Source organism: Nipponia nippon, unplaced genomic scaffold, assembly GCF_047370975.1.
Source record: "Nipponia nippon isolate SJK-2023a ecotype South Korea unplaced genomic scaffold, ASM4737097v1 scaffold_2, whole genome shotgun sequence".
NCBI lineage: Eukaryota > Metazoa > Chordata > Aves > Pelecaniformes > Threskiornithidae > Nipponia > Nipponia nippon.
In genome coordinates this window covers 97,950,924-97,964,535 of record NW_028262336.1, presented here as the reverse complement: position 1 = coordinate 97,964,535, position 13,612 = coordinate 97,950,924, and the positions used below count along the sequence as shown (strand labels likewise).

Below are 13,612 nucleotides of genomic sequence, written 5' to 3'. Positions count from 1 at the left end.
ATACCGTAGACAATAGGCAAATATTATTTTAAAACAGCAATGGTAATAGCATCTCAAATATCTGAATGACGAGGCATATCCTTATATAGGAAGGATGGCATGTTTCAGCATGCACACTAAGAAATGTTTTTCAAGGCAAGATGAAAGGCCAATTCAAATCTCCGCTTGTTAATATACTTAGTATCTAAGAGGTTCTTGAAGTTAAGAGGAATAACGGTGGTTTTCTTCTCAGAAGTGCATATCTTTTTATGTTCTGAATTCTCTGGAAACCAACATCCGACTCCATGGTTTGCTTTGTTAAACACAGCTTTCATACTGAAGAGGAGCTTGTTTGCACTGTATACAGTTATCTGCTGTAAATATGAAAAATGCTTCTGTATGGAACAAACGTCCTGATATCCAGCCAAGACGCTGAATTTCCGTGAGCTTAAACAAAGCGCACGAAGTCTCATGCGTGCCATTGCCACACGGTGTGCTGCAGGGGAATTCAGCCATGCCACAGGACAAGTCTTAGGCTGGAATTCAACTGGGTCTGGCAGGAGATACCATACTAAGGTCACTTGAAGCTTGACCATTTCATCCTGATATGCAATAGGGAGCAATGAGGGAGAAAAAACAGCAGGAGAAATCACTCCAGTAAGAGTTTACCGGGTAGAGAGATCACCTCTCTGAGTGGTACTCAGTTGGCACCATGGGCAGAGTAAGCTGCATCAGAGGCACCTGAGAGAGGATTTCCTGGAGGTGAAGAATAAGAGGGTGCAGATCCAGGACTGTGTAATCCAGATAGTGTCTGCAGCAATGGCTCAGGGAGGGAGCGGATGGGGAACAGGGTCAGGGACTTTGGTCCCTGCTGCCCAGCAGGCCAGCAGGAGCCTTCACCCCAGCGCAGTGAGCGGTGGCTTTGGCCAGGAGGCTGAGGAGGCTCCTCAGGGAAAGGGCTGCCCAGCACAGTTGCCATAGTTTAGTGCCACATCCAGGTGGCACTTCGCTTCAGAGCATCGCAGGATTGCACAGATATGTCTTGAGCAGATGAGTGTCAAAGAACGGAAGTGCAATTTTACTGGGTCTAGACTGTTTTGAAGCAAAAGGTTTCTCCATCTGATTTTTTCCAATTTCCATGGAAATTTTTCCATTTTTCACATGGGGATGTGAATGTCTTGAAAAAAGCAAAGACAGTGGTTTTGTTATTCCAAAGGAAAAAGTATGGAGAGTCCTTGATCCAGCTTTAATGAGTATAACTGACATCTACAAGGCCAGTTCTGCATGGGTTAAGAAAAAGTAGTTGTAAAATTTCATTTATTTTGTGCTTCGATTTTAGCAAAAGGATGGGCAACCACAACCCAGTCTGCTGTGTCTCTCCACCAGTAAAACATATCTGTACTGAAAACCAATCACACCTTTTTTTTTTTTTTTTTTTTATAAAGGCAAACAAATCTCTACGGATCAACGTTCAAGAAACATTTCCCTCCTTTCCTGTTGCAGGTCGTGTTTCCAGCCTGTCTTCTGGACATGAAAAAAGCATGCCTAAACAAGACCTGCTCAAGTCGGTCGGTGTGCAGCTGCCCTGCTTGGCGTACTGATAATGTTTCAGGAATATTTGCAGCTGTCAAGGCAACATCTTTTTTGTATCCAGATAAGCAGAACCAGCAGCACTTCAGACCACCACCACCACCTCTGATGATCAGTCACTCAAGACTGCACCAAAGCAGTGAATTGTGCTCCTCTGTCCACAACAAACATGTCACTTTGCTGGCACATCTGATCACGAGAAGACTAAGAATATCAGAAAAACTGCTCCAAGACACACACATTTGCTCTATACTGGTATGACTGCTAGGACATATCTCTCTCAGTGAGGCAGTCCAGGGAGAAAATGAAACTCCTGAACATGAGCTGAGCAGACGTTAGAGATGCTTTCAAGTTATGAATATGAACATGGACTATATAAAAACTTTAGATATCCATAGCCAAATATAAACACAACTGCCATCCTCTGACATATACCAAAAATAAGAACAGACATTGAAACATGTTTAAATATTTTTTGTGACTTTTATAGGGCGGGGTGTGTGTGTGTGTATATAAATATATGTATATAAGCAAAGGATAGTAACTCACAAGAAACCAAAAGCATTTTGGAAAAAAAAGTCTACATTAAAATCACAAGCTAATTTGCAACTACAGTTTTAGATGATTCAGACCTCACACACACTAAATCAGGACATGCAGAATTAGGATAATCTGCTAGTAATTACAATCGTTGCACTGTGCGTGAAATGGATGGCAGCAGTAAGACTGCTCCAAGTTGTAAGACATTTAGATATCCGAGTAGTGTAACATTTCTTAGGAGATGTGAGGAAAAAGGGAAAAAAGGTATCCTAAAATATTTGAGAAGCTTATTGAAAGTAATATTTAAAAAACAGATTACTACCCCCACTAAATTATAAGTCACTAAATGCATCAGTCCTCATTTTCTGAATCACCATCCCTTAGTCCAAAGCTGCTTGAAGAACAGGAGGAAAATTCAGGTATAAACTGTGAGTGATTATCCTTGTCCACCTTGTTTATTGTTAGAATATAGCAAACAGAGGAATCTATGCTTTGAGAAACCTTATTTACAGGAGTTTGTAAAACAATATAGAGAGAAACTATTCGCGTCTCTGTTTATAAAACTAGTTTCTAAAAATACTACCTCATAGAGACATTTTTAAAAAAAGTAATTAAGCCTTATTATGAACATTTTGCTGGAACGGGCACACAGAAGGCAACAGAGCGTGAAAAATCATGTGATATATTTTCAATAAAAAAATCAAATACAAGACAATACAGTTTAAACTCAAACAGCCTCCCTGAATAAGAGTTGCTGTCCAAACTATACGCTACTACTACTAAAATTAAATGAGAAGAACAGTTCATAGTATTTATTGCTGGTTTCAGCCAGAAGGTTACTTCTCTTTAATGATGATACTCACATCATCTTCTTTGGTTCCACCCCAGAAATTAGTCCCACCAGCATAGCTGGGAATGTTCAGCACAGCTATGCCCTGCAGACTTGGAAGGGGGATGTACTGTCCGTCACACTGTAATGGATAAAAGTTCATTCAGTGTATAAATAAGGTGATAAAAGTAATCAGCCATTTTTAACACATGAAGATTCAACAGAGCTGGCAGGGGAGGATGGAGTCATTAATAGGTTGACACAAGCCTATTCCATCCATGCTGTGAAGCAGCTCTAATACAAACCTCCTCTTCCCAATCTTAGCACCAATTTTTGCAGAGCTGAAAAAACCACTAGTATCTGCAGCAGAGGTGTTCCATGGCTCTTCAAAGACAGAGTTTCACAATTCCACATTAATTAAGTCTATTAAGCAGGGGAGGGGGGGGCGCAAAAAAATCAAAGAATATTTCTGGCATAGCCACAAACATGTAGTTAAATCTACGTGTTGTTAGCATTTGTATACTTGCCTTCCTGTAAAAATAACACTCTCCTCCCAAAAGTACAAGCAAATCTAGGAATGACCCCACAGTTGTTACTCTGGTCGTGGCTAGGAGTTGTTGATTTTGCAGGTAAGAGGACACTCCTATGACAGAACATTTATTCTCTCTCTCTTACCTCTTTATCCTCCAAAACCCATAAGCAACCCCAAGTCCTACTTAACACAATCATGGGATAACATACGTCAATCTCACCATACTTATGGCCAAGAGTAAATTTACAGACTTCAGTGAAATCACTCTTGACTTACAGAAGTACAGCTGCCTGCAGAGGTGAGCCCAATGATCTCAAACCATTCAACTGGGAGTCAAAAGTGCAGTCCTGCAGCAGTGCCACAAGCATCGATTTGAAGCAAGTTGGAAATATAAGGTCACAAATGCTAGATTCAGGTGTCACTTTGGGGATCACGAATTTGCGGGTAAAGTTGCCTTTAAAGAAGATTGCTACAGTACTGCAAGTTACCAGTCCCACAGAAGGATCTTAAAATTATACAAATGAAAAAAAAAATCCTCAGGAAATAAGGACAAAATCTGTAGCAATTTTATCAAGAGGAGAAAGAGATGCAAAATTATTTCCAGAATGTGCTTAGTGCTCTCTTTTTATGATTTAACCTCAGCAACAAGACAGAATTTAACATTTTAATCAAAGTGTGACAGTATCCAAAATATGCCGTGATATTAATAGATGCTGCACAGCCATTTGTATTATAGTAGAGGTCTGCCTCCAACTCCTGAAATTGATATTTTTAATTTTCCAATGCCGAGCACCTCATCACACATTAGCATAAGGCTAATATTATGCAAGGCAATACTAAATATGAAATTTCTACTTGCTGGTTTACTTCCAGAAATATTCAAAAACAATTATGGAAAGGTCAGGTTTGAATGCCTTATTGAATCTTATTTGAATCTTATTCAAAAGATCCTTAAATTAGAATTCTATCTGCAGCATACATAATGTTCTTTCCTGTCATTATATTCACTAACTACTGCATAATTCCTTGATAATTACTCAATCTTTAGATAACAGCAATCTGCCACTACCAGACAAAATCTGCCTTAATCTCAGAGGAGTGAGAAAGAGTTCCAGTAAGTTAAAATTATTCTTTCAACTTAACAAGTTATCTTCATATAAATATCATGAACTTCCATATGAAATGGTTATCATGAAGTAAACAGAGAAATTCTGTATGTTCTTGGTCAAAATCCAATAAATAAATAAAATACTTAAATAAAAATATTTAAGTACTGACATTTTACTCCAAAAAACACCTGGGGAATCACCTCTTGCATAGCACATCTTTAGACAGTGCCTTTGAGGTCAGCTTGGGTTGACATAAGAACTCTAAAAGGTTTCAAGAGGAAGCCCAAATTCTTCACTACAGATTGCGGAAGCAAAAATACTCATTCTGCTCATAAATAAAATTTACCTCAAGTTGAACTTTTTGTTCTAAGTTCTTGTAAGTTCTCTGCAGTAGCTCTTTTGTACCAAGAACTCCATACCACATCATATTTTTCGTCCGACTTCTGAAAACAGGTAAAATAAGATTCACATATTGAAATACATTATTATGTATTTGTAGGATGAGAAAAAGTTAAGAAATACAAATAAAGAGATAAGGAAAAGAAAATAATGGAAACATCTTGGCTCTGTTACTGACAATTATATTACCTGCACTTTTCAGGGTGCTCTTCTCGCTTGTTATTAAATTCTAGTGAAATTTTTGCATCTAATCCAATTCCAAAGTAGTTGTTCATGACACATTTTTCTGAATATCCCTCCCTGTTAGAAGAAAAGAGATCATTAGGTGTACATTTGTACAGTACCTGGACACACAGAGCTTTGACCAAGTTTGTGGTTGGTGTCAGAACAGATACATCAACCAAGAGACATCAGGAGATGTTTCCTCTGAATCTCCCTGAGGAAACCCAACAGCAGTCAAAGAGACAGATGGGCTGCTAGCTCCTTTGCAAGTGCAAGTTACCTCCCGTAGGTCAAAGGAGAAACTGTAACACACCCCTATCCTATCACTAGCTCCACCATACCCAAAATTAACAGTGGAATATAAGGACAGAGCTGCCCCGGGCACAGCTCTGAGACAGTAGCACCACACCGGGCTGAGCACCTGTCCTGGTTTCAGCTGGGATAGAGTTAATTTTCTTCTTAGTAGCTGGTATAGTGCTGTGTTTTGGATTTAGGATGAGAATAATGTTGATAACACACTGATGTTTTAGTTGTTGCTAAGTAGTGCTTACACTAGTCAAGGGCTTTTCAGCTTCCCATGCTCTGCCAGCTGCACAAGAAGCTGAGAGCGAGCACAGCCAGGACAGCTGACCCAGACTGGCCAAAGGGCTGTTCCATACCGTATGACATCATGCTCGGTATGTAAAGCTGGGGGAAGAAGAAGGAAGGGGAGGCCGTTTAGAGAGATGGCATTTGTCTTCCCAAGTAACTGTTACGCGTGATGGAGCCCTGCTTTCCTGCTGATGGGAAGTACTGAACGAATTCCTTGCCTTGCTTTGCTTGCGTGTGCTGCTTTTGCTTTACCTATGAAACTGTCTTTATCGCAACCCACGAGTTCTCTCAGTTTTACCCTTCTGACTCTCTCCCCCATCCCAGTGTGGGGGGAGTGAGCAAGTGGCTGCATGGTGCTTAGTTGCCAGCTGGGGTTAAACCACGACACATCCAGGCTGCGTTTAGGCACGCTGGTGCTAGATATCTGGTTGATGCTGCTAGCACAGCAGGGCTTTGTTTTAAGGAAGCTGCGGCCCACAACTCAGATACTATCCATAAGTCTCTGCCAATGCTACACCCAGTTCTGGGAAGCAGAGACAGCTTAGGACACAAAATTTCCACTTCATTGCTCCCGTCCTTATGGGAGCACTCTTCTTCCTCCACTATGAAGTGCCCAGACCTGCTTCAACACCTTGCTGGTGGCTGAACTTGGGTTCAGACCAGCGGTTCGGGCAGGAAAACCCAGCTCTGAAGGACTGCTGGCCTCCTCCTCTCAGACCCAGTGGGCAAGGGGTAAGTGAGCATATGTCTCCTGTTATTTCTGCTGCTGCAAGGCAATTCTGCACTACTCATGACTAAAATGGCACAATCCAACCTGGTAGTCTACTGCCAAATGTCAGCAAAACAGAATTTCAAAATGAAAAAAAAAAGATTACAAAAAACTAAAAAAAAAAAAAGTTTAAGAAAAGCAAACTAAAGCAAAACAGTAAATTTGGAAAAAAAAATAATTCTTACAGCGAATCTGGATCCGGGTCAATAAACGGCGTAGCACCAAATGGATCGATGTTTGCTAGCAACATTTTGCTAATAATTGAACTTCCTGCAATAGAAGCAGCTAGACCAGCCCTCAAACCTGATTTAAAAAAAACAGGAAAAAAAAAAGAAATAACCAATTTGTATTTGATAAACAAAGAAACATATATTGTCATAATATAAGCCACATACTGAGAGACAAAATATTCATTAAATCTGTATAGGGAATGATTGTGTTTCTATCTCAGTTTTTACCTATATTCGTTATCTTTTCAGGTCTCTGGCTCTCTTGAGCAGAAAGGCAGCTATGCTGCGGTGCGGTGGCTGAATCTTCAGGTACCACCATTGAGAAAGAAAAAAAACAAAGAAAATTCAGGATTTCAGGCCAACATTTACCAGCTGGCATAGTAACCAAATGGGTGAGCTACCATCCAAAAAGACTACTAGAGCTTTATATTTAGTTTAATCTTCACCTCCAAACTGTCCGTGATTTTCTTTTGGTCCTTTCCTTTGGAAATATTCCTAAGGAATACCCTCACCTTTTTTACAACTGGAAGAGTCATAGTTTAACTTAATTTGTGGAAAGTTCACAGCCTTGACATGCCTTCCTTAACTAATATCGAAGTCACTCTACAAAACACTGTGTAATGCATGTAAACAAAGAAAAGTACTTTCTAAAAGCTTTCACTTAAATTGACCTAAAGAAAAACGTAAGCTCACTTCCATTATGTTTTAAGTATACTAATGAAGTTAATTAAAACAGTGTTTTACTGGTGCCCCCTAGTATTAATTGTATTTGGATAAGAACACATGTGTCTTTCAACTGTTTTTACTGCACAGCAGCTTCGTGTAGTTTCAATTACCTGTTTCCTAAGAGGTATCTACAGATGCTTCTTATTCAGAGGGCTGGACTTTACACGGCTCTGTCCCTCAGCCCCTTCATAGCCTCCACTGACTAGGATGAGTGATAGAAGGACTTGGGGGTACACGTGGATGAAAAATTGGACATGACCTGGCAACGTGTGCTCGCAGCCCAGAAAGCCAACCGTATCCTGGGCTGCATCAAAAGATGCGTGGCCATCAGGTTGAAGGAAGTGACTCTCCCCTTCTACTCCGTTCTGGTGAGACACCCACCTGGAGTACTGCATCCAGCTCTGGGGCCCTCAGCACAGGGAAGACATGGACCTGTTGGAGTGGGTCCAGAGGAGGGACATGAAAATGATCAGAGGGCTGGAACACCTCTGCTATGAAGAAAGGCTGAGAGAGTTGGGGTTATTCAGCCTGGAGAAGAGAAGGCTCTGGGGAGACCTTATTGTGGCCTTTCAAAATATACAGGGGGCTTATAAGAAAGACTGAGAGACTTTTCACCATGGCCTGTAGTGACAAGGGGCAACGGTTTTAAACTGAAAGAAGTTTAGAGGTTTAGACTGGACATAAGGAAGAAATTTTCTGTGATGAGCAACCTGAGCTAGTGACAGATGTCCATGCACATGGCAGAGGGCTGGACTAGATGATCTTTAGAGGACCCTTCCAAATCAAACCACTCTGTGATTCTATGATTCTAAGATCCTGAATTTCATTTTTCACCCTCCAGAATCAAACGCAACCCTTCTGCTACATCTGGTGTTGTGCCAAACGATCAGGAACCTTCTACATTATTTTGCATTTCCTACTATATGATACAACACAAAGATGTGTATGTTGGTTCAAACAAATTCAGAGCTCCTGGCATGAAGTAAAAATCATTATTTGACAGCAAGCAGGGGAACAGAAGGCAATATTAAAGTAGTGTAAGAAACAGCAGATTTCAAAATCATAATTACCTGGGCAGATAATCCTAGTGTTAAGCACTGGGAGGTTTTCCTTGCTTGCAGCCAAGGCTGGAGCAGAGAAAGAGCCTGTCTGAGAATGGATACCTCGGCTTGTACGTCGATCTGGAGATCTTGGTGCAGTTTTAACTGTGCAGAAGAAATAAAAGTAAGAGCACTAATTAGACCTATTATGACATTATCAAATACATAGTTTTTACAGCCCTGAAAATATTTCAAAAGCATTAATTTAATCTGTTACAATTCCGTGACAAATGTTCTTCCCCCTCACACCACAGTTTTTCTCCTAAATACAGGCAAGAAAACTCAGAAAGAGATCAAGTGACAAGCACAAATTAAAATGAAAAAATGTACATGGCATTCAATGTGACGAGTTCCCAACTTATGCTTCAAGCTACTAGCAAAATTTGAATGATATCTACCTTAGAATGCAATAAGTATTTAATGCTCCAGTAAGCTTCTGATAAACATGTTAATGAAGTAATACGAATTTAAACTTAAATTCAATGTATATTTACTTACAAATATACCTATATTATATAGTTCATTATTATTTATAACAATTTTAATACAGATAGCTATTCTAACCCATAGGCCATGGAAGTACCTATTTGACAGCCATGCTATTTGCTTCAAGCAGCTAAAATAGACCCCCTGCCTGCTTCAGGTTACTGAAGACCTCAGACAAAACTCTGACATCTTTATCTACAGCCGACCTGAAAACTGCAAGGGAAGGGAAAGTCATGTTCAGACATTCTTGTCTTCTGCAGTTAGAGAGATCATGGGGGACATCAGTTTACCATCATCTTTCCATTTTCACAAAAAAACCCAGCAATCCCCAAAATAATTGAAATAACTTATTTGTTAAAATTCTCCAGAAGATGGATCAATAAAAGCTTGTGACAGAGAGCAAAGTTTGGTAGCTGACCAAATTGGTGGTGGTAAAGGCAGTTAATGGCTCAGGAAAAAGAAGGAGAAAAAAATCAAGAGGAAAGAGATGTTCACAAAGAGGAACTGGTAGCTCAGTGAGGCCAGTTATCCCTGGGGCTGCCTCTGGAGGTGATGAAGAAGGATAGGCTTTTCAGAGCGCACACCTCAGGTGCTGTAAGTTACTTTCCTGGCAGAACTTGTTTCATGCAGATTGAGAGAATGTGCCAGTGCCTGCTTTAGCCTGGGGAAGTTAATCTTTGTGACATTCAGCCCCATCAGACATCGCCAGAAACTGGTGCCCCAGGGAGGAAAGTTTGGGTATTACCGAATGCTTTGCTATAGCATTTCCATGTGCATGTAGAAAGCTTTTGCACACCAGATGATCATAGACATTTCTTGGCTATCTCTGCTCCAAATTATCTCACATGTCAGAACTACTTCAGCTTAGGACAACTTCAACCTTGACCATCTGAAGAAGCTCAGAACAAAAAATGAAAAGATTTCAAAGTGAGCTGATATATTCCTCTCAAAACCTGAAAACTAATTCAGCAAAAATAGAATGATTAGGACTAGCACCAAGAAAGCAGAAGAAAAACGTGGCCAGGAATGTGGTGGGAAGGATAAAATATACCCTTTTTTGTGGCAAGAGGGGGACAGATCAGTTCACATCAATCATAATAACTCAGCTTGAGAGTAACGTGGGTGTACTGTATGAAGACATTAATGGAAAGAAAATGCAGAGTGGGAAAATCTAGAGACAAAGATAATAACAAGAACCAGGGTTTAGAAATCGTGTTCAAATCAATTCAGGCAAGGATTTGGGCATTCACTTTTTTTTCAGTGTTTATAATCTAGCATGGAACAGTCAATGAAATGGCAAATTCTTCACCGTCTTGTATCCTGGGAATATGATTACACACCTTCTTGGGTGACTTGCTTAAGTCAAACAGAAATTATTAGATGCAGGACAGGGATAAGTGGGTGAAATTTTCTGGACTGTTTTATATGAAAGGTCTGACCAAGTGGTCTGACTTTAACATCTGTATAACAGCCTTAGCAATTATCACAAAATGCTATAGTATTGCATGATAACAATACAACACAATGATTTGTATCTGTGCATGACAAAACACTGTAATATAAAGTTAAAAAATGAAAAGAAATAAAAACTGCAAGTGATATCTGACAAGAGTTATTAAATATTTAGATGAAGGTAATTAATATATGGAAAAATACTATCTTCATCAAATGACCAGAAGGATCCTTGGAGGGTAAAATATAATATTCGGAACAAAATTAACATCTATTTTTCATAATGCTACTGAAAAATTCACAATGCTATTCACACAGTCTGTTCTCTCTGTACTTGGGAACAAGGCAGTTACATTAAATAGGAAAATCAACAGAGCAGCTGCTCTTTATTTGACAGATGAGACTCATGGGGATAACTGCAATAAAGATAAACTTTTACTGTTCATGCTCTGATAAAAACATCAGAGCCTTAGTGAATAAAACTGATGTTTCATTGAAGATAATTGAATTCATGTTTCATGCTTTGTCCCTAAATGCCTATCTTCCACTGACAGCATTAATATGCACTCTATTTCACACATATCAGATGTATGAAGAATAACACAGCTCCCCAATAAACACAGAAATTGTATCACCCAGAAACAAGCGGTTTATATATATTTCTACATGGATATACGTATGTGCATATTTTTATTTTATTATATATATTTATGGCAGTAGGATTGGGTCATCCGTAGGGCCAGCATCCTCTATGAGCTACTATTGAAACTGCACAACCAACAAACATTGATTCCTATAATCAATGGTAAAGGAAAGGGGCCAATGAAGAGACAATCACTGGACAAAGTCTGAAATCCATTCCTGGAGAAAAGGAAACGCAAGATTCTTAATCAACAGAAGCCCCAAGAGACTAACATCGTATTTCAAAGGTAGGAGCTACTGACACAGGCACCAGCTTCAGAGCAGAGCCTCGTGAGGGCAACACCTTTTGAGGATGTTGGTGTGGGTTAGGGTAACAGAAGGAGATGCAAATCCCAAACAACTTTGCTCATTTTGCCACAGGAAGTTGCTCACCAAATATCTAGAGAACGGCTTTTGCTGTCCACCAGCTACCACTGTTTCTCCATGACCTCACCTGCAGTGCATCACTGTCCACTTTGACAATATGGCAAAGACTGAAATTTCCACCTATAGTAAGAAGCAGCTTTCCTAAAATTACTACACAGCTTGAGACTCTTGAACAACCCTGGCACATGAACTACCAGTCCACACAAAATGCAGTATGTGATGGAAAATGTCCAAACATGACCTCTGGCTGGATTGGCTTGGTGACAAAACCAAGCAAGGGAGGAGGTAAGCGAGGGTCTCTTATAGACATATTGTCTGTCTTTCTTCCACTGCAGCCACTCACTGGCAGATTTCATAAAGGACACATGAAGGAGAAATTTTACCCTATCATTTGAATGTGGGAATTAGTACTATGCTATCTCAGGAGATGACTATTCCTAAATATCATTTTATGCACAGTAACCAAACTCTGAATAGCCAAAAGGAAAGCTGAGTGACAAAATGGGCTATTACTTTATGAAAATGCTACCTTCCAAGCAAGCTGTTTTAAACTCAGATCACTCAATATTCTGATTGCTTTGTACAGCTATTGATACAGACAATACAACTGGGTTCTTTCTGTTGCATTTGAAAACCCAGCATGGGCTACCCACGCTGTCTTCCTTTTTTTGGAGAGTAACCTGCAGAGCCCCACAGTGAGGACAGAATGATGGTCCTACAGGAAAGTGGGAGCACTCAGACAGCAGCAGCTGATAAAGTCCATCCGACCAAGGACGGAGCAAGTAGGGGGCTCTACACCTTGGAAAGCAAGAGCAGCTTGGTATAGAGGCCTGCTATACTGTTTGCTATACAGCAGCCAATAACTGCAAGGAACTAGCTGGACTAATGACCTGTATTTGGGACAACAATGCAAGAATTTTTTCATGGGAAGGAGCCCCAGGATACCGAAAGCTTTTCTTCAAATTTCTGCTCTGGATTAGACAAATAGAGGGGGTGACCTTAGTACTGCCACTTCTCAGGAGGCTTCCGTGCTCCGGTTTTCATTATATTCTTTCCTGCTTTACACTGTTCCACTTCATATAAAAGACTTAAATTTCATTCTCTCGGTTCCAATAACTGTCTCAAGGTAAGTTCCCAGCTGAGACATCAGAGTTTCATTGTCAATACAATGAATAAATATGTCTGTTTCACACAATTTGGAACCCCTTCAACAGAAATGACTGACAGAAATTCCTCTAATGTACCCTAAAATGCCTACGAGTGAGACATGCTGTTGCCACCATTACCCAGGCTCTAGTCCCTGCTCAGGTTCACATAGAAAGGTGAGTGTAAACACTGGATTAAATGCAGGCACTTCTCTCCCCAACAAATACCTTCTCAGCTTTGTAAATCCATTCCAAAAGACTGCTCATCTTACCTCCCACATTTTTCCCCCAGCTTTTATTTATCCAAGTCTATTAAAATCTGTGACTAGTTTCCAGTGAAACAGCATGCTAGTGTTTTTAACTATGGAGCCAACTATGCTCCATAATGCAACTATAAGACAACTGCATAATTTTAAATTATTTTATTCCTAATTTACTCACTTGATGGGGACTCAAGTTCCTTTGTATCTTCCTCTTTTTCCTCTTCTTTGGATTCATCCAATTCTTTGCTATATTCTACTGGGGACTGGTTCACTTGTTCTTCACTATGAGCATTCTGCTCATCCACAACTGTTTATTAAGAAAAGACAGAAAGTTTCAAGATATTTAAGGAAAATTTGGAAAAATGGAACATTAGCTTCCTTTTTCTGTAGCTTTGTCTTTCAGTTTAAAAATATTAACAAAAGATTTCTATTGCCAATTCAGTGAAAAAGAGTCTAGCAATCCTTTGCCCATTGATAGAGATTTACTGCCAGAAATGTTCATTTTTTGGAGAATAATAGTTACAAAAGAAACACACTTATATGTGCATGCACATGCATACATATGTATTCATACATGCAGAC

At 39.8% G+C, this 13,612-nt stretch overlaps 1 protein-coding gene across 3 annotated transcripts in view; it reads right to left on the bottom strand.

Moving 5' to 3' along the window:
* Positions 1–13,612, bottom strand: part of DGKH (diacylglycerol kinase eta) — a 172,872-nt gene that overhangs the window by 28,451 nt on the left and 130,809 nt on the right. For 2 of the 3 annotated variants that reach the window (XM_087757189.1, XM_087757190.1), the window contains exons 17-22: positions 13,209–13,337; positions 8,587–8,721; positions 6,746–6,863; positions 5,168–5,278; positions 4,926–5,022; positions 2,973–3,080 (exon numbers count right to left, since the gene is read on the bottom strand). In XM_087757189.1, the coding sequence (XP_087613315.1) occupies positions 2,973–3,080; positions 4,926–5,022; positions 5,168–5,278; positions 6,746–6,863; positions 8,587–8,721; positions 13,209–13,337 (698 nt within the window). Of the gene's footprint in view, positions 1–2,972; positions 3,081–4,925; positions 5,023–5,167; positions 5,279–6,745; positions 6,864–7,018; positions 7,094–8,586; positions 8,722–13,208; positions 13,338–13,612 lie in introns of all 3 variants that reach the window. The other variant, XM_087757192.1, reaches the window with a different exon arrangement.